General features: G+C 37.5%; 1 protein-coding gene across 4 annotated transcripts in view; it reads right to left on the bottom strand.

The window, feature by feature from the left end:
* The window catches only part of hdac9b (histone deacetylase 9b), a 41,966-nt gene that overhangs the window by 11,921 nt on the left and 2,294 nt on the right, over positions 1 to 27,751 (bottom strand). Inside the window, exons 1-3 of one of the 4 annotated variants that reach the window (XM_028469963.1) lie at positions 8,004 to 8,614; positions 941 to 1,182; positions 480 to 648 (exon numbers count right to left, since the gene is read on the bottom strand). In XM_028469963.1, the coding sequence (XP_028325764.1) occupies positions 480 to 648; positions 941 to 1,182; positions 8,004 to 8,112 (520 nt within the window). In that variant the 5' untranslated portion in view covers positions 8,113 to 8,614. Of the gene's footprint in view, positions 1 to 479; positions 649 to 940; positions 1,183 to 7,758; positions 7,983 to 8,003; positions 8,615 to 27,751 lie in introns of those variants that run through there. The other 3 variants (XM_028469962.1, XM_028469965.1, XM_028469964.1) reach the window with 3 other exon arrangements.

The raw sequence follows: 27,751 nt of genomic DNA, 5'->3' as shown, positions 1-27,751 counted from the left end.
AGTAGCTGCCTACTAAAGAATATTGGTCCTTTCCCTTTCTAAAGATTTCTCATTCCCTTTACCGACACTGTCAAGATATTTGTAAAGCCTTGACTGAGGTTTTAAAACACATGCAGTCAACTCATTCTAAACTGGGAAAAAGCCTAATGGACAATCAGCATGATTATACAGTCACTAATAAAGCCTTTAAAAATGCAAATGCGTAGCAAAATTTCACACACCCACAGAGAAAGAGCTGACACATCACTTGATGGCAGCTATCCTGCTTAAGTGATGATAACAGAACATACAGATGGCAAAGGGAAAAAAATTCTCATTCGCTGTAACGTTCCTAAAAAAAAATTATCTGTTGTCTTAATTGTAATTTTATCACATTTAAAAGACGATTGGTGATAACGAGAGTAGCAAAGAGTGGTGTTTTGTTTGAATTAGCTGCTGAGAGTTAAGATGCAACGATGACGAAGGTGTCGAGGTCTTACTCTCTCGAGAGCGTTCCTTGGCCCTGAGGCTCAGGCTGGAAACATGCTGCTCTCGCCGATGTCGCTCCTGCTCCTTTTCCTGCTGGCTCTGCTGCTGCTGTTGCTCTAAACGACGCTCTTTCTCTTCAAGCTCCTGCTGCTGCTTCATGACCTGGAGCTCCTGCTGGAGCTGAGAAACACGCAGTTCTCAAATCAGCATGAGGATAGCTCACTAATAAACATAATTATGAAGAATATGTTTTCTAGTGATGCATCATTTTTTGCTTGACATGTTAGAACAAAACTCACACTGAGATGCAATAACCAGAGCATAATGCTGAGCTGTATCTTTGTTTGTGAACTTTGTTATGTTGTCCTGAGCTCAGTTTTCTGCTGTTCTGCATTGTTTTCTGCAGTTTTGTTTTGTGCTGTGCCGTGCTGATGTGCTGACCTCCATGCAGCCATTTCAGGGCAAAACTAACCTTCAGATGCTCCTGGAGCTGAGCCTGATGCTGACGGGTCAGCTTCTCATGCTGCTTCTGGAACTCGCTGATGAGTAACTGCTTCTGGATTTGCTGCTGTTTCTGAATAAGTAGCAGTTCCTGCTGCAGCTGTCGCTCCCATAGTCCAGGATCGGAGCCTGGCCCCAGCATCCTGAGGTCTGTACGCAGGTCCAAAGGAGACAAGGGCTCTGCGGCCAATGGTAGGTCTGGTTTAATGTCCACTGTGGTGAAAGAGGGAGAAAAAACAGAGATTAGTCTATGTTACATTTTAAAATTCACATAGAACTTAGTATCTTTGCTGTAAAACTTGCAGCTTTTTAAGTGCCAAGACCTCCCGAACATTTGAGGACAATGGACAATAATAAATCACATTTGGAGCGGGAAAAAAACTTTTCCTCAAAAGCAGGCAACATTAAAGGATTCTCTAAACAAACTCAGGATCACATCCTACAGTTTATGGTCTCCTGGGAGTGGCTGCATAACACACTCAACGGACCTTTGGCACGAAATGTTGAGGCAGCCATTTAAAGTATTTACAAAACCCCCGTCTTCCCACTGTTTGATAAATAAATAAAAGGAGTCCATTTCCCAAACCATAACAGAAAATTATGCCAGTACTTTTTGTTGCTTGTAGCATAAATAGATTTGAGAAAAGTCAACTGTGAGCCCATATTAGATTGTCAAGTCAAGGTCCTTGAGTCTTTATTTCTCTTCTTGAGTGAAGTTGTTGAGTTTTATTGCTAAGACGTCCTTCTGTTTGAAGTTGCCGGACACAAGTATGAGAAGTGTATTGTCGGTCTTCAAGCTCTATATTTAGCCTTCTCCATGGAGAAAATCAATTGTTAGCAAAGAAGAACATAGAACACAATGCTGCTTCATGCTTCACTTCCAGAGAGAGCACCGGTATATGGTGAGTGGACCAGGATTATCACTAGTACAGTTTAGTTTTACTAACAATCCTAGTTTCAAGTATCTTTGAAAAAAAGAAAAAGAACCAGATTTGTTAACTACGTTTTTGTGTCTTTTTTTTTTTTTTTTTCAATCGCCACAAATCAACACCAGAGAAATCCCCACGAGAAGATCAGCAAGGACATCTATTTCACATTAAAAAAAAATGTATAAACATTCCAATCTACTTAAAATAGATGGGCTGGATGGACTTTGTGGAAGCTTTGACATCTAAGGGAACAAATTAAGACAATATGTACATTTTATGCCTCTTCTTTGGAAACACAACAGGGTAAACATTCTATATGTGAGTACAATACTATTGTTGCATCCACAATATATATCCAACAGGAAAAATATTCAATAATGCCATTAAAGCTGCCCACGGTCTAGTGGGGTTGATATGTGGTCAACAATGAGGAAGCTGTGAGGTGCTTACTGATTCTGTGAGGCTCACTGGCGTCCATTTGTTTTGTCACGTAGCCTGTTATTCATGGCCACCATTCCATGTGTATGCGGCGGTGATAATTATAAATAGAAACATAAAAGCAAGTGGCGCAATCCTGGTCTATGGCAACCCCCACACCATAGCACCCACCACCCTAACTTGCCGCTGCCATGGCAACGCAAGCGACGTAATTATGTCGCTCCATTCAGCAGCTATCGAGTCTCGCTGCATGTCATTGCCTGCCTACAGTTGCAATGTGACATGTTGACTATAATATCAGCTTTGTAATCCTAATAGAAGAAATACGTCCCCGTTGGAGAGGTAGAAAAAATAAACAGAGTAGGTATAAAACACTTAACCACGCACACCCACAGACACACACATACATACATATCTACATCCATGCACACACACACGAGCTGGGATGGATGAAAAGTTTTCTTAGAAGAAGAACAAAAAAGGAAGACAGCTAGAAAATTCCTGTGCTGTAATTTGCCAGTCTGTTCTAAAAACAGCTTCATTTAATGACAGAGGAGGGCAGCGGCTCAGCGGGGAGAGAGAACAGGCACCTGTAGATGGAGCCTTCTCTTCTGACAGGGAATTAATCTTTGCAAGTAAGTACTTGACAAAAAATGCTTTTGTCGCAAGCGCCGTTTCAGGAGCTCCAATGAAAGTATAAACCAATGAAGGGTTCATTCATAGTCAAACATCCTCCCTGGTGTTGCTTTTTCCTATTGGATCTAAAGATAGCAACAGAAACACCTGCTTCATGGAGTATTCATCAAAGTGATATCTAATTGATCTCATATTATCCTCAATGAGAATGAGACTCTCTCGATCTCTATCTCTGATCAGCACATCCCACTGATCTTCCGTCAGCAAATCTAACAAATTGTGACTGGGGAGGACGATGCAGAAAGGGTAGGGAATTTGTGTGAAGCTTATGCCAGCATTCATATTTAAGGTTCTATAAAAAATTAACTGAAAGAGACTACAAAAACCTGCATGTTTTTTTTTTTTTTTTTGAGTCACCATTGTTAAGAAAAAAACACATTTGTGAATGGAATGATAGGATGGATGATGTTAAGCAAATAAAAAAAGGTCCTGAGACTATAAGGCATTGCTTAAAAACAGGTACTGTATTTCGATGTCTGTAACTCATCATTATTATATGTTTTTCAAATTTGTCCCTTTGCTTACTTAAAAACAGATAAAGGCAGATTATTATTCATGGCACTAATACATAGGCTTTATCTATTCTATTCCATTTTTAAAAGCCTGGGAGATGAAACTACCCTAATTCAAAATGTGCTGTTTCCGCATCACAAAAATACTTCTTAGGGGGAAGAGAATATGGAACCACCAGTAACTAGAGCTATATATAAAAGCTTTTCTGAGCAGCGCCTTATTATAGACAATGTGTGAAAGACTGTCACAGTTGTGCCTGCTCAATTTAACACAGGCTAAAATAAAAGCGTCATGTCACATTTATGTAACTTTCAGGGTCATACTGGAGACGATCTATCAAAGAGAAGACACTGGGGTGTTTTTTTGTTCAAAGGTCTCCCGTCAGTGCCATTGTCAATCATAAAGTCTGATATGAACACTGTTTTGGGTAAAAGTGAGGTTCCTCCTGGGCTGTGACAAGTGTGTGCAGAAGTGTCTGTGGGTGCTGGTAAACAAGAGGCTTATGAATGACAGGTCTCAAATTTGTTTTTAGCACAAGGGAGCAACAAACACCATGCCCCATGCCTGAATTCCTCTGTGTGGAGGACCTGCCAATCGGGGATAGGGTGATTCATGGCCTGTGACTACACTCCCACCGCTGTGTCGCAGTGCCAGTGTCCCCAAAGCATTTGTTTCTATAACTGATCTGCCTTTTATGAGTTTTGATAGTGGATGAACTGACTATCCTATCTTAGTTTGAGTTTAAAGTTTGAATTAAGTACAAAGTATTATAGAATAAAAGTCATGAAACTATTCAGAATACAGATAATAGTTTTGAGGGACAGGTCATAATTATGGAATCCAACTTGAAGAAGTTTACCTGCTCAGCTTTCGAGATAAAGCCACTATATTGGATTTATTGCTGAGAGATGGACCCAAAGGCTGAAGGAAAATTGTGCTTAGCCTGACCAAAAAACAAATTATCTCATTTGACTACCCAAGCCAGCCGTTCAAGGTCGGTTTATCTATTCTCCAGGATGTTTGTGTTGACTGACGCCCTACTCCTCCTCCTCCTCCCCTTCCCCACCAACACCTGGAACTTTGTTTCTGAATCAGATCTACCCAAGGTCATTTCACACACACACTGTGCTCCATAAATCCATAAAGGAGCACCGTTTGGGACCCGCCTTTTTCCCTCTCCTTACCTCATGTTTTTCCACTTCTCATTTAAGATATGGGGCGCTGCCTTAATGACTTGCGACCCACAGTACTTCCGCTACTGTACTCCCATGTTATATGTATCTTTTCATGGTTCTTGGAAAGGATTTAGCTGAAACCGAATTTCCCCTCTGGGATGAATAATGGATTTTGAATCTGAATCAGAAAAATTATATAGGTGTATAAAAAATACTATTTCCAAAAAACCTGACATATTAGAAAAATATTATGGATATTCCTACACTTAGATAGACAGAAGACATGAGACATATTTTAGTGCTTGAAATGAGCAATAATCATTTCGCCATGAATCTTAAAATGCTGTGGAATCCAAGAGATTGTTTGAATAAAAATTAACCAACACAAACAACAATAACAAAGTGAAAAACGTGTTCAAGTGTTAAGAGATCATTTGATGTACCTACACAGAAAAACATATTCTGTGTTTGTGTGTATTTTTTTATAATGTACAAATACACAGTTAATATAATCAGGGTGTACCCTGGCTAGTACACTGGGTTATGCTCCACCTTTCTACAACCAGTATCAGGCTAAGTGGTTATAGAATATGGACCGATCTCCGTCTCGTATGTAAACAGTGCAGCTGACTGTTGGCTGTGGCTGTTCCCATGTGTAACAAGAGCTCGCAATAACAACTCCAAACACGTCAAATGTAGCTCCACCACACATCCTAGTGTTGTCCGTAGTAATAACTAAGACATTTTTCCAAAAAGTGGGAAGAAAATCACTGCAAGAACGTAAATAATGACAAAAACTAAATACAGGTGGAACCAAATGTTCACACCGGACCACAATCATAACTTGACGTCACATTTGACTGAACATGGCTGCTCCCCATGGATTATATTTCATGGTATAAAATTGTTAAAAAAAAAATGAAAAAAAGGTACTTCAAATGTGTTGTTTTTTTATGATTATGCACATATTTTGTTTATTGGTAACACATCTTTTATGTTCTATACATGACCTGTAGAAGTACCGGTTAAAAAAAATAAACATGTTAAATCTAACTCGTGGCTGATCTAAATTCCCTGTCTGTCTGTATAAATAGAACCAGAGATACAGAAGATGTTTGAGGACAAAAATAAGCTGATGCTTGGGACTGCAATGTGGTGCTGGATCTCTCATTAAGTGCCTTGTTATTTTGAGCAGCTGGCATGTCTAAAGCAGGAAACAGGTCTTTATTTTTAAGACTCAGGCTTGTCCTTGCGTCTAAGCTTGAGCTGCGGTTTGCAGGCTATCAACTAACAAAGAGCACAGAGCTGAGCTCAACCACTATAGGCCATTCATTTAGTAGAGTCCCACAAATAACTAGCAAAACATTAATTTCTCCCTTAAAAACAAAACTTATGATTAAAAGTTGATATTGAGGTCAATCATCTTCTCAAAGAACAATGCAGAAGAACCCATCGTCAATAAAATCTGAATAAATCAATCAACAGTGCTCAGCGGAGCAATTTCGGTGAGCTAAATTCAAACAGGAAAACCATAACATTAAAAACAATTACAAATCTTTAAAAGACAACTAAAACAGATACAAGATATCAACAAAAGGACATGAAAGGTTCACCATTGGTATTTTTCAAAATGTCCCTATTCATGATTATTGCTATCAGTATAACATAACTTTTAAACATAAATTTTTTGTTGTTGTTGATAAAACCATCAGAGGATCAGATTCCTCATAACTTTTTATGATGCTTTCATGATGATATATTAATTAAATTATAAAAGAGGAAGAGGAAAAATGATTGATATTTTCTTCTATTTTTATTATAAATTCAAGTATTTTGCTATGGTAAAACAGTAGGTAATACAATATTAAACAAAACTGATAATTTATTGGCTAGCAGTATTGAAATATCCCCCACACCGCAAAACTCTGGACTCGGTGTTTGCCTTAAAGGGACTGCTTCTGTTGTACCAAATCCATTACATGCTCAGCAGAACTGAAAGACATCCATATTAAGAAGACCTTTTTTTCAAGCAATATTAGTCACAATTGGGTGACTTGCAATAAAGTGGAAAAAAGTGCAAAATGACTAAAGTCTCTTGAATTATCTGTTCCAAACCGTTGTAATATCAGAAGTATGCTGGGATGGAATGATAACGCTCAGGCGCCTAATCTTAACAGGCTAATGCCATAAGCTGAAAATAACTCACCTAAGAATAGCTGACCCACAGAATAAGTAAGAAGCCGGTATCCTGCACACACACTATATGTGTTGTTTGGCTTACAATCTGCAAAGCCATAAGAAAAAAGTGCTTGGTCTTAGTTCTTGTATTTTTGTAGCTGGATTGTCAAATAACCTGCTCTACTGACAGACCAAGAAAGTGTCATTAGCCGGTCTTCTTTCCAGATTTCTTATCCATCTATACAAAGATGTTTTATCTAACTTGTCTCAAGTCAGACTCCAGTTCCCTTGAATTCACTGAGGTATGTCATTTCATTCATCCTCCAACACTTTGTCTTTCGCAACCTAGCATTGCTGTGACATAACTCATCATTACAAGTGCTTCTAGGACACCCATAAAACAACATGATTATTAAGTACAATACTTGAACTTTTAACTAATCACCCGATTGCGTCTATTTAAAGCCACAAGTAAAAAAACAAAGCAAATGAGGTGTGACTCATATTGGGTCATTGCAGTGAATAGAGGTTACTCACAGTGATGTCAGTATGTACTCTTTGTATTCTGTTCTCAGGTCAAAAATAGAAACATGCCATGGTGAATACAAGGATACTCTTCCTATGTAATTCAAGTTCACATCTGTTTTTCAATTTCCAAAAATATGCGCGCTAACTTATAAGCTTGAAATACATATTATTCATGTAATGTTCCCAGCAACACAGTAGATGTAGACATCTCATTAGAAAATGAACAAGACTTTTAAAAATAATAGGTAGCAGCTTCTGAGTCCAAATACTGACTCTTTAACAAATATTTCAGCATTAGTGAAAAACAATAATGATGCAGCTGTTGCATATACCTTAATTCATGAAGAGAAGCTTGGTCCCACCACAATGCTTTGAGTTCTCGTTAAACACAGAATAAAAGACGCAAAAAGTTGAGAGATGTTGGGAGTAAGGGAGAGTAACGTGTGCGCAAGAGGCACAGAGGATGTAAGACAACGGAGAAGTAGGAACGGATATAAAAATAGAGAGGAGAGAGGTTCAGGAATGCATAGGCAAGACTCCTCAGAGGGAGCAGAAACAGCAGGTTGTGTGTGATCACCTGAGTTGTTCACGTTGTGCATCTTGCTCTGGCCCGAGAACTGCTGGTGTCCAACGCGCCCTTCTGTTGTGGAGAAACTTGACTCACCCTCGTAAATCGTCTGCAGCATACTCCACTCAGCGCTCCGGTCTCATCGCAAGCTGTGCGTTTCCTGTCACCAAGAGCCACCCCTCAGCCACTCAGGGGAGAGACCACGACAACAGGCAACTCTCTCCCTTCCTCTGCCTCCTCCTCAGAGAATCTGCTCTCACTGTGGAGCTAAAACACAAACTTCACCAGACTCTCAAGGGTGATCTGCTCCTCTCTTTTCTAAACACTGTTGCGGCGTTTAAAGTGGAAGGCAAGTCCAGCTTCCTTTTCAATATGCCTCTATGCCAGTTTCTCTCTACTCTCTACTCTCTCGCTCTGGAGGCTGGAAAAAATGTAAAGCTGAGTCGCTAGGAAAGCCGTGTGCTGTGTACTGAGCACCTCGCACAGACAGTAAAGAAAGCTAGGGAGGGAGCGGGTCTCATTTGCATGTGAATCAACAACTGCGTGGCCCACAGGTGACAGAAATAGAACAATGGCCAGCCCTGGCTATAAATAGGTCAGGCGAGGCGCAGGGATTGGAGCAGCATTGATGTGTTCAAAAATACCACACCAAACACAGCTGTCTTCTTCTGCTCCTGCCAGAAGGCATGTCTCCTGACTCCCTCACTGCAGATGGAAGCTTGATACCTCTATCACATCTCTTTTTCTCTCTCTCTAATTTGTTAAAGCTATCTTTCTCATTGACTCTATGTATGTCTTTGTTTTTATCTCTCGGGTACATGCATTGAGTGACCCACTCTTTTTAAATGATCAGATCAAAAGCATGTGAAAATATTAATTATTATTCATAATTTCTTTTTTTAATATCCTATCATTAGTAGTACTTGTAAATAATAGCTATTAATTAGTATGATTAATAGCTCTTATTTCACTATAATAAAATATATTCAGGTCAACTTTCTCAAAGCCTATTTTTTTGGAACAAACAGTTTTAGAACATCTGATTTCATCTGATTTCAATCTGAATCTAACAATAACACAAGCAAGTGCGTAAGCAAAGAGACATATTAGATATAAATAACTAGGGCACTCAGATTAACACTAAAAAAGGACACAAAATCTAAATCATGAACAAATAAGAATAATTTTATTGTAAATACTAAACTTAATACAAATTAAACAACTCATATAGATAATACCTAATAAACCAAATAAACAGACACAATAGAACCCTAAATGATAATAAATCAATCAATAAACATTTGTATTGCTTTATATCAGCAGTAAATGTCACCTTTAACTAACTACAACAACTGATCGTTTAATTTTTTAATGTAAAACATCTGCTAATTAAAAATACTGTAAGATTTAAACTTTTGAAAACTGTGCTTTGACCTATATAATTTGTGTATGTCTTTATCTTTGATGAGTTCATGTTTGACCCTGACAATCACAAATGTTTTACGTATCATCACAAAAGAAAACATATAGACAACACTAGATAACAAAATAGAATAAAAATGCTGAGAGAATTACATTTGAGGCCCAGGAGTGAGACGACCCTGATGCCCACAGCTGTGCATTAGATGACTGTCTGTTTTATCCTATTGACTTGACGTTGTTGTTGATCCAAACAATCTGTCCTTGGCCCACTTTTATTCATTTTATACATGCTCCCCCTTGGCCATGTAATCGGCAGGCATGGCGTGTCATTTTATTGCTATGCCGATGACACGCAGCTCTACGTCAGGGTGGAGCCGTCACCCCCTACAGCTCTTTCATCATCTTCATCACCAGCCACACTGACAACCTGTCTGGAGGAGACCAAGGCGTGGATGAATCTCAACTTCCTACAACTCAATAGTTCCAAAACCGAAGCCATGCTGGTTGGCACTCCACATCAGGTTCAAACATCCCCCATAACCTCTATCACCTTTGCTGGTCAGGAAATTACACTCTCCGCAGCAGTCACCAACTTGGGTGTGAGAATGGATTCTCAAATGATGTTTGACACACACATCAAGCAGTTGTGCAAAAACTCCTTCTACCACCTGAAGAACCTGGCTAAACTCTGCCCCACACTCTCCCTGCCCGACGCTGAAAAACTGGTACACGCCTTTGTCTCCTCCAGGCTAGACTATTGTAATACTCTCCTCATCAGGATCCCTAGCAAGAGCATTCGCAAGCTTCAATACATCCAGAACAGTGCTGCTAGGATCCTGATGGGGGTGCGCAAATACGATCATATCACCCCCATCCTGAAATCATTGCACTGGCTCCCTCTGGAACAAAGGATTGAATACAAGATCTTCCTCTTCACACACCAGTGTGTACACGGAAATACCCCAGCCTACCTAAAGGAACTTCTTATCCCCAGACCTCCTCACGCACCCTCCGTTCCGGCGAAGCTCTCCTCCTGAAGATCCCCAGAACCAAGCTACACAGCATGGGTGATCGAGCCTTCTGCTCGACTGCTCCAAGACTGTTGAATGCTCTCCCTGACCATCTGAGAGCTCCACAGACTGTGGATTAATTCAAATGCAGCCTAAAGACTCACCTTTTTACAGAGGCCTTTCCGTAGCCTTTTTTTATGCCTCATTGTTTTTGGTTTTTAACTGTTTTCAATGTGGCAACTGTAATAAATTGATTGTTTCAGCAAAGCAAAACCAGCTCTGACTATGTCTCTCTGTATGCATTCTCAGGTACTGAATGCGAGAGTATCTCAAATCTCTAATACATGTTAATGATGACTAAACTAGGGAATAAAGAATTTGTTACAAATTCCCAGAATATTAGGACTTCCCTCTAAGGCATCATGTGTAAAATGACTTTCTTTTAGCCTTATTTTTTATTGAAGTAGATTAGAACCAATTCTAAACACAAATTTGATGAATAAAATTCAATTAGGTTGGTTTTTAAATCAAATTTTTGCTCATAATACATTAAGACGATCTCTAGTTACAAATTGTGACCCAACTGTACTAGTATGTGTGTGGCGTTCAGTGTGTATCCAGGGCACTACTGCTACTCAGGAAGCATGCTTTCCGTGGTTGGAGGAAGTAACTTTCAGACGCTGTGAAGGCATAATCACAATAATATAAAGCTCTCAAACTGTCAACAACTCATTTTACGAGTGTGCAAATCCTTTCCATTTAAGTGTCACTTATAGTAGGAAAAGTGAATTGAGAAATAGCACATATTAATAACAATTTCCATGTACATGAATAACACATTTTGAATTTACGATTTCTAGTCTGACGTTTTTGATCAATAATTCATGCACATGCACTACAGTTCACATATCCTGACTGCAGCCATTAAAAGCCGAGGCAAATGTTCTATCTGACCATTGATGTGGAGCTGGGTTTGTGGCCAAGCAGCCTGTGCCTTTAAATTTTTCATCTTCCTTCATAATTTGACCTGTCCCCCCGCCAGGGGCGTGGAGCCAGCAAGGATATTTTTAGGTCCTGTGCTCTGAAGACTGGGCTACAGAGACACAGAGAAGGAGTTTTACTGTGTTGTTTCAGCTGGACAAACATTTAACCCCTCAATCCTTTTGTCACGCAGCAACCGAGAAGCCATGAAGGAAATGCAGAGCTCACAGAGCTCAACCAGAATGAAAACAAGTGTCTAATATGTACTGCACTGTCTGTTATGCAACCAGAATATTATATTTCCTTAGAATTCAAGCACTTCAGTGAAAGTTAAATATGTAAAAAATAAATGTAATTGAAAGAAAGTAAGATTGGGTTTAAAAATGAATACCCAAACTGGGGGACAAAGTTATTACAAACGTGTTCCTGAACTTATGAATGTTAAACTAGGGAGATTGATAACAAGCCTAAAGCTAAAGCTTTAGAATTCCACCAGTCACAGAATTTGTATTTATCAAACTAGGTGCTGTTGTGACCCTGTAGTCTACAAGCATCACTGACTTGGTAATAATTGACTATATTAATGCAATTTTTCCAACAGCATGACAACTATAAGACGATGGCTGTGTTTGAAATCACATACTAACGTACTAGTACTACTCATCCTAAGTTTGACGTCAAAAAGAGTATGTAGTGTGTTCACATTAGATAGTATAAAAAGATTGAGTACGTGAGAAATACCCGGATGTATACTATATCAGGACATTTCCTAAGTATGCCCAGTGGGCACACTACTCATACTCAACCGCCCCATGATGCATTGAGAGCGGAATGTAATATCGTCCGGGGACCATCTTTAAGCTAAAAATCAAACATCCCCTTTTCAAAACAAAAGCATATTTTCTTGTCTTTCATTAGTTTTGTAACCCTTTTGTAAATAGGACTCTTGTTTTGAAGTTTTGTCAGTAGCACAATGGCAGGTCTCTCTGAAATATCGACATGAAATGTGTTTCCACAAGTTTTATGGATCAAATGACCACATGTTGATCTACTACTTGGTCACTTTCTCGCTTAAAATGTTTTCATAATTTTCAAAGGTGGCAAATCAACAGAGATATTTAGCCTCAGCGTGTGTCCGGTTTTTGTCATTGTAGGTTCGAAATGCATCTTCGAAGTATACTTCAGTGGGAGTGGTCCCCATCCTAACCATACTTATAGTAGATAGTAGATAGTATATAATAATTGAGTTTGTCATGTTTAGTACGGAGTGTGCCATTTTGAACACAGCTAATGTTTCATCCAAAACTCGATTGATCCCATGTTTCCTTGAGCACAGCATATTTTGCAATGTCAATGTGGTTCTACACATATACATGTTAGAACAACATAATAATTGTTTACTGTGTCATTTAAATGACAAATATCGAAATTCTACATGTTCATTTAGCAGATGCTTTTATCCAAAGCAACGTCCAACACGAGCAGTTTGGGTTAAGTTACTTGCTCAATACCCCACAGTGATGGCTCAGGTTGGATTCAAACTAGTGACCCTCCAAATGTAAGCCAGCTTCCTTAACCACTACGCCACTACAGCCCTGATTGTTATTGAATGTTCTATGCATCTTAAACATGGTCATTTAAAAAATGCCTAATTTTTTTTATTGCAAAGGTTCAAAAGAGCATCGTAGTTCATTAAGGGATCTTCATGTATTTTTACCAAAGCTTGGTCACACTGCCCTACTGCTCATAAAAACAAGCCAGACATCTCACTGGGACATGTTAGTGGTGATTAACCTACACTTTTTTATTTATAACTAGCTTCCTGAGGCTGATGAGGGATTGTGGGATTGAAAATAGCTCTCTCCAATAGGCAAAGCCCTATAAACCTTCAATGTGGCAAGCCCATTATAGCTACAACTGCGTCACTGGTGGCCTTTGTCTACTTTAGTCCTATTAAAGCATTTACGTGTGAACGTCAGTGTCCCTGCTAGAGAGCCACTCTGCTCTGCCCTCTAGGGCTATGGCTCAACCATTGTCACAGCCCTCATATCAAATATAATCTTTGCGTTTGAGCATGTTTGTCATTGAATCGTCAGAAACATAGGACTTGTGAAGCATCCACATTTACGGCCATCTAAAAAAAACTTGTTTTAAAGCAAGGCCTTTAAAATTCTTGTCATTAGCTTCTTTGTTGTTGTATGAAACTGATTTTATATTAATTGATAGTAATGTGGCTGAAAAACAGCATATATTCTCTATTGAGAAACCTTGATCCTAAACTCCTAACATGGATGTTAGCATATTTTCTTATTTACTCCTATGATACTAACATGAACACAAGTGGTGTACAAGCTTCAATGTAACTCCCAAAGTTCTCTGGGTTCATTACAATAACACTCCTGCCTTGTTATACAGAGCATGATGAAACCCAGTAGGGAGGCAGAGGCAGGAAGGGAGAAATTAAGCATTGCATTAAGTGAGCAAATAGGTGGACAAAGCTCACTCCTAGGGACTAATTTGATCTGTGTTGAAAAGGTTTTGTTCGTCTCCACAGTGTATGACGAACTCTGTGTTCTCTTGAATCCGAAACCTTTAAGACAGTTTTTCTACTGTAATAAAAACTGTTTTTAAAGTGAGTGGAATTGGATCCAAAAGGATGTTAATAAGAATTACATTTTGTTGCATCCATGTACTGTATGGGGCATGCCACAGACTGCATGTTTTCCTGTCTATAATGATGCTGATTTCCTCATGCCACCATGGGAGGATCATAGCGGATGTGCACTTTGCTAAATGCTAATTTAAAGAGTTGATGTTCCTCCCGAGCGTGGATATGCATACAAACAAAAACCTCTCATGTTATTATGCACATCTCTCAGTTCCCCAAGTGTTCTTCTCTCCAGTGACAATCTTAGCACTCTCAGGGCAGCCTTGGCAAGGAAGGAAAGCCACCTCTATACTTCAATTACCTCATCATCCACCCATCTTATCTATATCATCTGATGATTACATCTGTGTAAACGGTTAAAGCGATCGTAGCTCAAACATGGACCAAACGTGGCCCTTAAGTTGTCTATTTTGTGCAGCCCGTGAAGTAAATGTACAAAATTACTCCATAAAACTGCAGAAAAATGCACAAAAGAACAACAAAAGAAAGCAAAAGTACAAAAAAATGACAACAAAAAAATGACTAAACATACAAGACAACTACAAAAAATAACTAATAAAAATTATAGAAAAGAACAAAAATACGGAAAACATATTAAACCTTTCGTTATTTGGTTATTCTGTTTTAAAACCATATCAAAATAACGAATAAACAATGTGGTTATTTTGTTTTACTGATTTAAAACCAAAACAGAAACACAGAAAAACCAAAAACCAGATAAGCGGCGTTTTTTTATTTTAATCTTGTTCTGTTTGTGTAATATTTGGATATTTACGGGGAAATTGAGCGAGAACTGAAGTCCACTGCACCTTGTTTCCCTCCACAGGTTCTGGATCAGGTCTCTTCACAATAGGACTGTTTAGGATTTTTTTCAGCAGTTTTCTGGTCCTGCTCATGTTTTCATGCAGTCTGTGGATGTTTTTGCTCATGTTTATGTTTTATTTTGCGGTAATACGGTCCAAATTGTATCCAAATAAACAGGTGACTGACATTTCACTGTGAGGCTGGTGTGAGGAACAATAGATGTTAGAACTTCTACCATTTAACATTTTTGCAAAAACAATTGCAGCTTTTTTGAAGGCAGTAAAAATGGTTATTTTGCACGTTATAATAACGCTAATAGCAGCCATCAACACACACAGAAGTTGATCACAAGAAACGAGGAGCAACAGTAGATTCATTAAACCACCTCTGGTTCCTTTATCACATATCATGTGCATGTTTCATGTAACATCCATTTTTTTGGTTTTGATTTTTTTACGTAATAATAATATTTCAATTCACCAGTAATGTGACTTATGCGTTCCTTCTTTTTATGTCCGGACCGGGAGCAAAAGTTTGCCCAGTTATCAGTTTATTTGGGTACTATTTGGACCGTAACACTGTTTAGTTATTCACAGATTTGGACTTCCAGCATCAATAACTCTTAACAAAACGTCATCGACACATAAATTACGCCTCTGTATTTGGTGTGAGGTGGAAAACGTGATACAAGATCATTTTTTTCAAACACAGCACAGTAAAAGTCCGTCTGTCGGTTGTTCTGTGTGGTGAGAATAAAACATGAAGCTCTCGTCCTAGTTTCCCCGTAAATATCCAAATATCACACAAACAGAACAAGTGTTAATTTTAAAACAGAAAAATGCTGCTTGTTTGGTTTTTTGGTTTTCTGTTTTGGTTTTAAATCAGTAAAACAAAATAACCACATTGTTTATTTGTTATTTTGATTAGCTTTTAAAACGGAATAACCAAAGAACGAAGGGTACACGGATTGAAACGACAACAAAAAATCCAAAACAAGAAAATTACACAAATGGACTCAGGGAAAAAAACGCAAAAAGAGAGAAAAGCATACAATATTATATTAAAAATCCACAAAATGAATCCAAAAACCATTTGTTCCTTCCTGCATTAATGCTAAGATTGGTCATATTCTAATGCTGAAATGATTGTTAATAATGTGGCCCTTAGATCAGACGATCATATTTCTGTAGCCCCCACTGTAATAAAGGTTGCCCATCTCTATCCTAAATCATATTCCAGTGTACTCTGCAAATTCTGCAGCCAAGATTAACCTTTTAACTATTTTAAAGCCTTGACATTTTGTCACTTCAAACAGCACTGTTTCTTTTTGGGGGCTCATTACAGCACAAATGCACTCCAACTGTTGATTTAAAGGCAAAAATCCAATTAGTCTGTACATCTGGGTAAGTCATGTGAACATTTTCCCCACTAATTATTTGGCCACTCTTGTTTTTATTGGGTTATTCTCTCTAGCATCCTGTGGAATTTCCGGTTGGACTCTCAGGGTGATATAAGTTGCACTTAACAGGTTGGATCAAATAACATGAAAAAGCTTTAAAAGACAGACATGTTTAGCACCTCCTCTTGAAATACTACCAGCAAAGTTTTGCATTTGAGCTCTAGGTCAAAAAGTGTTGTAGCTTTACAAATAAAGACATTATTTAAACAAAAAGAGTTATCAAAAAAACCCTGTGATTAACGTAAACCTTCTATCTGACATATGAGACACGGAAAAGTTGAATAGCAAAGCTCAAAAAGAGAATAACTTTATTTCAAAGCATCTACGTACTGTGGGATGACCTTGAAGTTGCTTTCCTTTCCAACTTTGAATAGGTCCTGCTGCCATTGGCTTTCTAAAAATAGTTACTTGCACAAAGGCACACTGGAAACAGCAGCTCTCTGTATTTTTACTGATCAATGTGCTCATCTCTGCTGGAAACCATTGATCCTCTGACTTTTCAAACTGACCATGTTGCTGTACAACTTTCACCCTACTTTCACTCATGACAGACACACTGTCTGTTCCACTTAGACCATGTTACCTACCTGCCTCTCTTGAAATGACAAAGTATGTATAGATCCTTAAACAATATCGTGAAAGAAAAAGGCTTGGCATTGTAAGTAATTTTCAAAGACCTTACTTACTGTCAGCTGGCATCATGATAAACTATAGCAAAAAGTGAGCTGAATTACTGCACCAGAAGCTATTACACCACACTACCATACAATCAGTCCATCCACAATATGCATCTTATTCTTGGGTCATGGCCATTGTTGATGTGACCAAGCAGACAACTTTCATGTATCTGCAATCTGTGTTGGTGCTATTAGACAGTAGCAAAGCAACAAGGTGAACAATTAAAACAATTATTTAAGCAATATTCATCCATCTCAACAAACATCAGAGTAGGTAAATGGATAACTATTCTGTTTAATGAGTTAATGGTGATGTTTTCACCTTATATTAACAAATCCATCAAAAAGGAAAGACGATTAGCATAAGCTGCTACCATAGTAACAGGAAAAAACAGGAGTTGTAAGGAGGAAACTAGCTTATCCTGTTCGTGCTCTGGAGCCTATCCCAGGTTAATGAGGTTAATAAGGAGTGTAAACCATGGATCATCACTTTTAAAGAAGAAGTAAGACATTTAAAAACTGTAAAAATAAAATAATATTCTGTCTCCATGAGGATTTGGTAACAGCCTATGGTGAAACATATCACTTCAATCAGCCGTTCACTCTTCCAGCAGTTGGAGGACAATGTAGCCATATTAATCTGTCACTGCCATTACAGAAATATACACACCTGACCGATGAATGCTCAACCACAGCTGCCTGAACAGCAATATTACAAAAGAATAATTTAAAAAACATACAACCAAAACTGGTCGTTTTTTTTTTTTTTTTTTTTGGGGGGGGGGGGTTTATTATTTATTGCATCAAATTGTTTTATACTTGCTTGTATATACATGTGTTTCTTTTTATATATATAAAACAGATGCATATACATATATATATATGTATCTGTACTTGATAACGGTGAGTAGACAAATCTATGCACTCCACAGTTTTAACCCAATCCATCTCCAATTTATACAGTATTGCTAAGGAACTACTGAGTCAAATGCAGCATCTAGTTCAAAACAACCAAAGGACATACAGTATGTGACTTTAGTAGAATCACGCCAAGCTGAGTTGACCTTAGAATTTGCTTCAGGGATTGATTAAAAAAACTAAAGCTGTCCTGTTTAAAAACATCACTTCAATCCCCACTGTGATAGTCAAACCCTATTAAGCATGTACAATCATCCCACACAGGGCCTTAGGACAAGTGACAACAAAGTATATTAATTTGTGGTCAAAATCAAAAGCAGTATTTTCAAGTTTCGTAAAAAGTGAAATGGTTTGATAAGTATTTTTGCTTTAAGCTAAAAGGAATTTGTCATTGGCATTTAAAGTCTCAAGCAAAGGTTCATTCAGAGATTTTTAAAAGGTCCACCTACGAAACTGCAACAGGAAGGCAAGTTTACTATGGGAAGGTGTGCTGACGCCTATTGTTCAAATCACTTCCACCTACGCATTTACTTTTATTTTTTTTCCAATCAACCACATAACAATCACAGCACTGTACTCTGGTGGTTTCTCAAAGGTCTCGGGCACAACAATACCTTTACAAAGTAGCACTTCCTCTTGTTTTTAAAGTTGTGCAATGTTCAGCCAGAAAGGCCCAGCAATGCATGAACCACCTCTATTTTAGTATTAATGTGTGAGCTGCTCCATATGCATAAAGCTGGAGGGGCTCCAGATGTATTTTTGAACACTTTGCCTGAGTGACCTTGGTCTCATGTATCTTATGACAGCATCATTTTCACATGCATTTTCCACCATACATTTCCCTCAAGATGGTCTGAAGATTTACAAGTGGCTGAGGGTATACACATATGTCTAGTAGGTAGAGGGTTTACTGCATCTCTGACTATTAACTCACAATGTGTATATGCTTAGCTAAACATTGTATAGGTAATGGCTCAAGGATATGTTCACTTGAGTAATAACAAAGTAGTTGTCGTTCCATTAGCTATAGTTGAATGAAGTGAAAACATTCCAGTAACTGACTGTGTTAAAACTTCCCATCAATCTTCCCACCTTTTACACAAATCAAGTATTTCATCAATTAATTTCCTCTTGATGTCATTTCTATCTTTTTTTATTAAAGACAGAACGGAAGTAGTAAGAAAAACAGTTTGACACAAAGTAGATTGGACTTTGTAAAAGCAGGGTAAAACTTCTTTGGATCCTTCAACAACAGTGCACCCTGCAGGCTGATCATAATCAGAAACATCAAGCATTAGATAGGAAATTAGATAATGTATAGTTCATACCTGAAGTCTGATTTTAAGAAGAAGAAAAAAAAAACACTCCAAAGGATGGCAAACTTTTTAAAAAAAGCAAACACTTCAAAAAAGATAAATGTTGCCAAGTTATAACTTTCCTATTAAGACATGCAATATTTAGATATTAACTCGTGCACCGACACAGATATACTCATGAACACATTTTCACATTCTCTACTACATGCTGTTAATGACTGCACCATTCCTGACCTCTGCCTTTTATCCAGGATCCAGTAACCAAGCCCCTTTCCACCCCAGCTGCTTCAATAACAGTGAGTCTAACAAGGTTTTCCTTTTTTTTTATAAAACACACAAAGCTGAACACAAACAAATCAGACACTCACATCTTTCTAATCTTTCTAATAAAAAAAATAATAATAAAAGCATCCCGAGGAGCTACTTTTTATGATTAGAAAGGTTTTCTTTCACAACAATCATCACTTACTGATTTTTATTTATTTATTGTACTTTTCAGAAGTACTAAATAATGCTTGGTTTTCTGTACATCATTGTTAGGTGAGAAAATGACTTTGTTTTGAACCTCTCTTTTTAGAAACCTTATTTTTGTCAGTAGCTTGGCTCAGATGAAGCTTAAAGCTGAAACAAAGAATTTAGAGAATGTTCTCTAGTTGTCATCTCAGAGAAAAAAAATGCCTCTAAAACAGATGGGCTGCTAAGCCATTTCACACTTATCTGACCACCAAGAACTTTTACATGGACTCTGCTTTTAGATATACAGTCACCGTGTCCAATCTCTGTGTAATTCGCATATCAGTTTGTTCTGCACATTTCACACCTAGTGGGAAGGAAAGGGTTGCGGCCATGAACTCCTGCAGTCCCGTTACTCACATGGAGGGGAGGGAAGAAGAAAGTAATCTTAGATGTAAGCAAAAAAACAACAAGTGTTAAGCAGTCAGTGCCACAAACGAATATCGGACGGCAAGCGTGATGGGATTTCTAAAAATGATCCGTTCCTGCCATCAAAGTGAGAGTCCGAATGCTATGAAAATCACTTGATAATAGAAACTGGAGTATCATACCTTTGGAAAACTCTTTATACAGAGAACGTTTATCAAAGCTTTTAACCTTATATAGGTCCACTGTTACACTTATAAATTAGCATTAGTTTGACAAATGGTAATATATAAATTTAAGTTATGAATATAATTACTAGTACTGGTATTATTACCAATATAATCACTAGTGTTAGGGTTGTGTATTGCCATGAATCTGACGATACGATACAATTTACAATTTGCATGTCACGATACATCCCCATACTAAACAATACAATATGCATCGTGACGTATGACATGTTTATCAAACTGTCTAATTTACATTTGTTTTAAAAAAAATACTTTTGCTTCTACAACAGATTGCGGTTCTGCAAAGTTCTTAAAACATTTTCTAAAGTAACGACATGCATCTATAAAAGCGCTCAGTATGTTTTATGAAAAAAAAGTGCAATCAACTTCCAAGCTAAAAAGCATTGAGGAGTGAGGTAGTTTAACAAGCAATTAAATAGTTGTTTCTTTATAAATAAAAAAAAAAAAAACAAGATTGAAAAAATCGATGTGGATCTTTTTTGAAACGATACAATAATTGCATGGTGAAATATTGCAATATATGGCCAAATTGATTTTTTCTTACACCCTAAAGTCCATGTAAAGCAAATTCAGCCATTTTCTTCTAAACACATTGAATAGGTCATAAATGTATTTCCTTAACACATGTAAAAAGCCATTCAACCAACTATAATTTATTTATGGGGCTAGGCTTGACAAACTGTGTTCAGGATTTAATGGGCGGGTCAGAAATCATAGCCGCGTTACGTTACGGAGCCATCATTAGAATAAACCCGACACTGCTGCTGAAGCACACCAAACTTCCGCGGCCTCCAGCAGGTGCAATTTGGGCCCTAGCTGAAAACAAACCACATATTCGGACTCGGGGGAATAAAACGCGTCTGTTGGTGCCACATTTTCCATGAAATGAGCACTTCTCTTTGCACCGCGAATGTGTGTTTCACCTCTAGCAGTTCTGACTCTACCCGGGAGAGATGCACATATTCGGACTCGGGTGGAGCAGACCTTTCTGCTGACACCTCGGCCCAATCCGAGCACTTTTGGAAAACCAATGGGAAAAGCACTATCGACGCTGGAGCCGCTTTCACACTGCTCTCTCCCATAGACACAGTACACACCACGGAGGTGGCACCCTTCCCATGCGTGGGTGTGGTTCCAGCACCTCTAACCTCTAATAGCATTGTTTTTCCATGATTTTGAGACCTAATTTTATATATCATCTTTCAAATTTGGCTCAATGGTCAATGACACAATTCTGTGGTGTGACAAACTTAGCAAATTTATTTCTGCTTTACACGGACTTTAACTTATATGATTACCAGCATTAAGCCATAACTTTATTTGTCACTTTTGCCTGGACAATACTCGCTTGACTCAGTGCAGTGGTACTCTCCATGGTGCCTCTCAATGGGCATACAAGCCACAGATAAGTGCAAGTAAACAAGACTGACAGCAGCAACACAGCCAAGGTAAAAATAGACTGTAACAATGTCAAGCATTGTTCTCTTTAAATACAGAACAATAACACACATACCTTGAAAAAATATCCACTAACAAATAAGCTTATGTTATAAATCTACCGTAAATAATTGTGCAGAAGCATGAAATCAATCTTTTTCATCCTCTCAGAGACATGAATGATTTATCTTTCTGACTCCATTCGCAGGAAGTGAAAACAAATGGAAGCATGGATCCCAGAAAGCCCAGGGGTCTACAATGGGATGAACAGCATCGAGAACACTAGAATAAACTCACCAAACTCTATGTTGTAGCCGCAAGGAACCAGAGTATCCCTTAGGACCATTACTGCATTATTCACCAATGTTCCCATGCATCTGAGCTTTTTTAAACCAAACATATGCATGCTTTGTTTGACTTGACCATAGTGTAGGCCTCATGGATCAATGAATCGAAGATCATTTGCTCGAAAAAAGTTTGAAATTGCCGCTCTACACCGTAAACATTCGGAAAATTTTCACGCATTGCATTGTAGGATGTGTAGTTCCATAAACAAATGCAGAGAAACGTTTTTTCCTTCATTCTTACCATGATTTCTTGGATTTCTTTGGCCGACAAGGTGGACAGTGATTCGCTTGACACCATTTTCTTTCAACTTTGTTTCCCGTATTACCTCCGTGTGAAACCACCAGAAATATGTTGGGAACAAACATTGGCAGTGTTTTCATGGCCAAAATAGAGAAAATATGGCAAGAATTAAGGAAAAACATGTCTATGCATCCGTCTACGAGACTCTACATCGCACAATGCAATAGGCAAAACTTTTACAAAAATGTCAATAAATTGAATGTTTACAATGGAGATGAAAACAAAGGCTGTGTCCGAATAGTTCCTCCTATCTCCTTTACTATCCACTGTTCCTTCACCCCCCGAAGTGTTTAAGTGGTGGCCATGATAAAGAGCGTCCGAGTTCTCTTAAAGCTCAGGAAAAAAGGCTCAATGCTTCCTTTTTACCTCCTTTAACCGAGGAAACACCGATGGATCCTTTACCAAAGGAGACAAGATAATGCTAACCCACAATTCTTTGCGGCGACAACATTTAAAAGAAAACGCACACCAAGCACTTACGGAAACTCATGATGACCAATAAGTAACGGAGATCATGTAAGTGACCAACGCAATAATATGCCTTGAACAACTTTAAATAAATAATCTAAAACCCATATCTTATTATATGTAAGACATATTATCAGATTATAACTGATGTAAAACAGACACTCTGTGGTTCAAGAAAAAGGGATCAGAGACATTCTTAACCACATTATGTTTTATTCAACATAATTCATATTTCTGAGTGGAAGGTGAGTGTGAGCAACCATTCTCAATGTGACGTTCTTTTATTTTCACTTTTGTTCCTCGTAGCCTGGTAGCCTCTTTCCCTTCCCTCTTTCCTCTTTCCCTTTCCCATGTGTTATAAATGTGTAGAAGTACTTTTTTGGAAATTTGTAGTTTTTTCATCACTAACCCTCGTGACCCCGTGACATCATCCAAGGGTTTATGGAAAGGTGAATAAGAAAGGAGATAAGAGGGACTAGACAACGCAGCCAAACTTTCAAGCAGCAATTTCAACCTTTAACATCTTTTTTTCGGGCAGATGACTTTCAATTTATTGATCTATGAGGCCAAAACAGATTTATCCGATAAAAGAAAAATATATCTTCAGCAGCTTCAAATGTGGTCATCGTAATCATGTTAAATTGGTATAAAGTGATTTGGGAGTAAAATGCATAACAGAAAAGACTGAGACTGTCCTTAAAGCAGACTTTTTTTTAAAGTATAATTGATAAGGAACTATTACATAACATGCTTTTCTTCATTAGTGTACAGCCATAATAGTCAGAGTAACAGTCAATATTACCAGAATAAACACAAGTCTGAATAAGACTCCTTTTCATTTTAATGGCAAAACACTGTCAGAGGGCAAAGCTGCATTTGAACTAAGGCTGAACAATTAATTGCATTTGTGATATTATCGCAATATCATTAATCGCAACGGCTGCACTTTCTTTTTTTTTTCTTTGTCTGCGCATGCTGTCAAAGGTCAACACTTCAAGAAGTGCAATCTTTCTAAGACAGCAATGCATGTTTTGTTATTGCAATTAAATAAATGAATTTATTTTATTGCATAATTTTGACCATCACCAGCCCTCCCTAAGGGTAAGAAACACTTTATTATAAGGAGGATTTTTTTATATCTTTATTTTATCTATTTATAGACTGTCTTGTTGAGTTCAGAGAGTGTTTAAGAAGTGCAGTCCACATGTTTACATGTATCATGAAACGTGAAGTTAGTTAGATATGTTGAAGAGGTAAAGCCACAGATTTGTTTGCTTTATTGTTGTAATCTGTGCTTTAAAATTCATATTTTATATTTATTTAAAACTTAAATAAATCTGAATTTGTTCATTATGAAACAGATTGATTTATTCCTTGTGTCCATTGAAAAATACATGACAAGAGGCCCTTGAAAAAATTATCGCATATAAAATCGTTCAGCCCTTATTTGAACTGATTGTTTTTCACCTAAAACAGTCAGAAAAAAGCACCTACAAAGTGAGAGGCTTACGTTGTCCAGATAAAGTATACAAACAGATTTTAACTATAATTGCTGAAAAATCACATACTTATTCCTTAAAAGTGTTTTTTATATAACATTTCTAGGATGTTATCTTTTAGTTAGATGGTTGAAGTGAAGAACAAAAGAGAAATTATATACTATATTAAAAAAAAACAAATAAAACCTCAGAGCAGGTATTGTTTCATAGAATCACTGTAACCAGCACTTTCCTTTGGGCATCAACAACACCCCTCCTCTCACAAAAACTCACTGACCCAAACCATTTTTTTCCAGTCAAGGGAAATGTCAAGTCCAGACCTAGAACTTGTCTCTTTGAAAGGAACACAGCAGCCAAATATAGCCCAGTTTGCCTCGATGCCTCCTGACATACATCACGGGTTCTGCTAACAGTGGTTAATTTTGGCTGACTGCCATACAAGTCACTTACTATTAAACATCATAACGATACAAAGAAAATTATACCCGAGCAGCGCAGGCTACACTGTTGCCTAGTAACTAATGCCATGTTGTGGATCTATCTTGTTATGGAACAGAAAACACTTAAAACCAGAGCCAATAATAGACTCAGGACCACAGGAAAATAGTTTAGGGATGTCAACAAGTGCAGCTACTCAGAAGCTGATAAAAATATCATGAGATATGTATGTTTAGGAAACAAGTCGCACTTCCTAATTCGTGTTTCACTTCAGTGGCCACTGGGCAAATTATATCATTATCATTCATCTGTCATTACATAAGAGAAATGATGGATAAAGTAAAAGACTTTTTATGAATGTCAAACGCACCATAAGTAGACCTTATGCGACAGGCACTGGCTACCACTGCATTTCTAAGCCTTTTGGATCCTAGAGAATGTAATGAATGTAATGAAATGTGTCGATCATCTCTAAATTATACAAAGGAACAACCAGACTTTTATTTTAACACTTTTTGTAATCACCATTGCACATTGCTACAAATAAAAGCTCGAAGATAAGTAAATTTAGTTTGAACACATTCATTAAATTACAAAAAATATTTCATACTATATATTATTGTGACTTGTGACTTAGTTATTTATTAGAAAAGATAACAGTTGAAGAGTGAATTACCAGTGGGTCATTCAATGTAATTTCAGCAAATTAACATCCCACACACTTTGGGCTCAAAAAATGCAAAAAATTAGTTTTTCACTAGTAACATAAAAAAATATGAAAACCATTGCAGAAAAAAACATTTATAATTTTGATGATAGTAATGAAAAACTAATAAGCAATAAATGATTATAAGACAATGGCCTCATCATGTAAAGGATTTTCAATATTCGCGAGTGGTGAAATAGTATGGTAATGGTCCAAAATAAAAATGAAGAAATTGCGTAAAGAAAAACTGTTTCATATCCCAAGAAAGATTAATCTTTATACTATAAATTAAAACAGAGATCAGATTTTTTAAACATTCCCACATGCATTTATGGTCCAATGAAAATAGTTTAAAAAAAAGTATTTTTTCGGATTTGAAGAGACTGTCACCCAAGAACCAATGCATATAAGCATTTGTGATGTGAACAGTCAGGTGTCATGTTATTTAAAATAAAATAAAAAACGCTTCCATTTTTATGTTTCTTACAGTTCTTTTAAAATGACTTGATTACTTGAGGCAGCTGATTGGCTCATCTGTGTCGTGCCATATTTCTGCACACCCAATGCAGAACACAGAAACTGTTTTCTTCTCTAGTGGGAACTGAGAATTTTGGAGTGTGACATGACGGCTGCTTTCACACTATCGCAATCAGTCAAGGATGAGACACAAACACAGGAAATAGATTTATGGTGATAAATTGTCATTGATCACTTTTGACATTTTGGTTAAAAGCAAAGAAAAAAGGGTAAAAGCGTTCTGCTCTCCTCACTTTCACAAAGAATCCTACACCAAATACTCTGTCATCAGAGATTTACTCTACAGAATATGTTCACTAGAGCCAGACTCTAACTTTGACTGTAATAAAACTTCACTATATTTCACATACATTACACAGCAGGGAAGTCACGCCACATGCTGCTTCAGTAAAGACTTCTTGCCAGTTGAATTAAAAACCTGCTAACTTCGTTGGTTAAGTATATAATTTGCGAAGGCCTGCCAAAATTCATTATACCGAAAACATTTTGCCTCATTATCACATTCATTGGTACTAGGAAATTATGTGTTAGGCTAAGTGTAAGGTGCTGCTAAAATGACTTTCTCTCTCTCTGACACAGCTCAGATGGTACCTGCCCCCTCAAGCCATCTGAACAGTGTCGACATCTGTGAGCATTACTGTGCCAAGAACAAGTCTAATGTAAAAAACTAAAAATATTATACATATCTAAAATGGAAAGACAGCTTCACGGCCACTTTCGTTTGCCTGAGAAAGACTTTTAGGTCGAGAGAGAGTCGTGTTGCTTTTTTTGCTTTAAAAGTTAAAACTTTGCATACACACTGAAGAGTCTGTGCCTGTTGTGCATTTTCCGATATAACCTTGCTCAGAAATTAATTGAAGGCTGAAATGATGTCACCTCATGACACTTATTTAAATGTCTTTCCCAGTGTGAAATACACACAAGGACCAAGCAGTTATTAAATAAAACTTTCATTACATGGTTCACAACAGTAAAACAAATTGCATGTGACAGTATAAATGAACGTTTTACAGCGTGCATGGATGAGTGGATAGCAGCATTGCCCTTGGACATTATGGGTTTGTTCTCTTTGCATGGAGTTTGCATGCTCTCTCTTAACTACAATCCAAGAACATATAGGCTTGGTTATTTGGGATTGACTCTATAGGTGTCAAATATTGTTTGTCAAGCATTACAGTTAGATAAAGGTTACAGGGTGTAACAGAAGCACCTTCAGGATATTTTTACCTCTGGCAAGGAAGTAATATTTTCACCGGTGTGTTCACTTATTTGTCTGTTTGCAGGAATACGTCAAAAGTATCGGTACTAAATGGATTTTAACAAAATTTTAACCAACAGTATAGCTTTTGCCATGGAAAATTCCATTACATTTTGGAGGGAATCTAGATCAATATATTGATTCTGGATCAGTCTAAAAAAAATAATAATAAAAAAATCTATTTCTTGGTGAAATATCAAAAACTAATATCACAGTTCGTAATTGACAGATTTTTATGAAGTTTTATTCCGTTATGTTGAGTTGGTTTCTTAACTACCCCAACCAGTTTCATTGGGATCGGATATTGTTGCACATTTCATTGCGATTTAAAAAAAAAAAAAAATGGGGGTGCTCCTAAAATTTGGACCTACCGTATTATTA

This window comes from Gouania willdenowi, chromosome 16 (genome assembly GCF_900634775.1).
Source record: "Gouania willdenowi chromosome 16, fGouWil2.1, whole genome shotgun sequence".
NCBI classification, from domain to species: Eukaryota; Metazoa; Chordata; class Actinopteri; order Blenniiformes; family Gobiesocidae; genus Gouania; species Gouania willdenowi.
The sequence above is the reverse complement of the archived record's forward strand: the minus strand, read 5'-3'. Positions and strand labels throughout refer to the sequence as shown.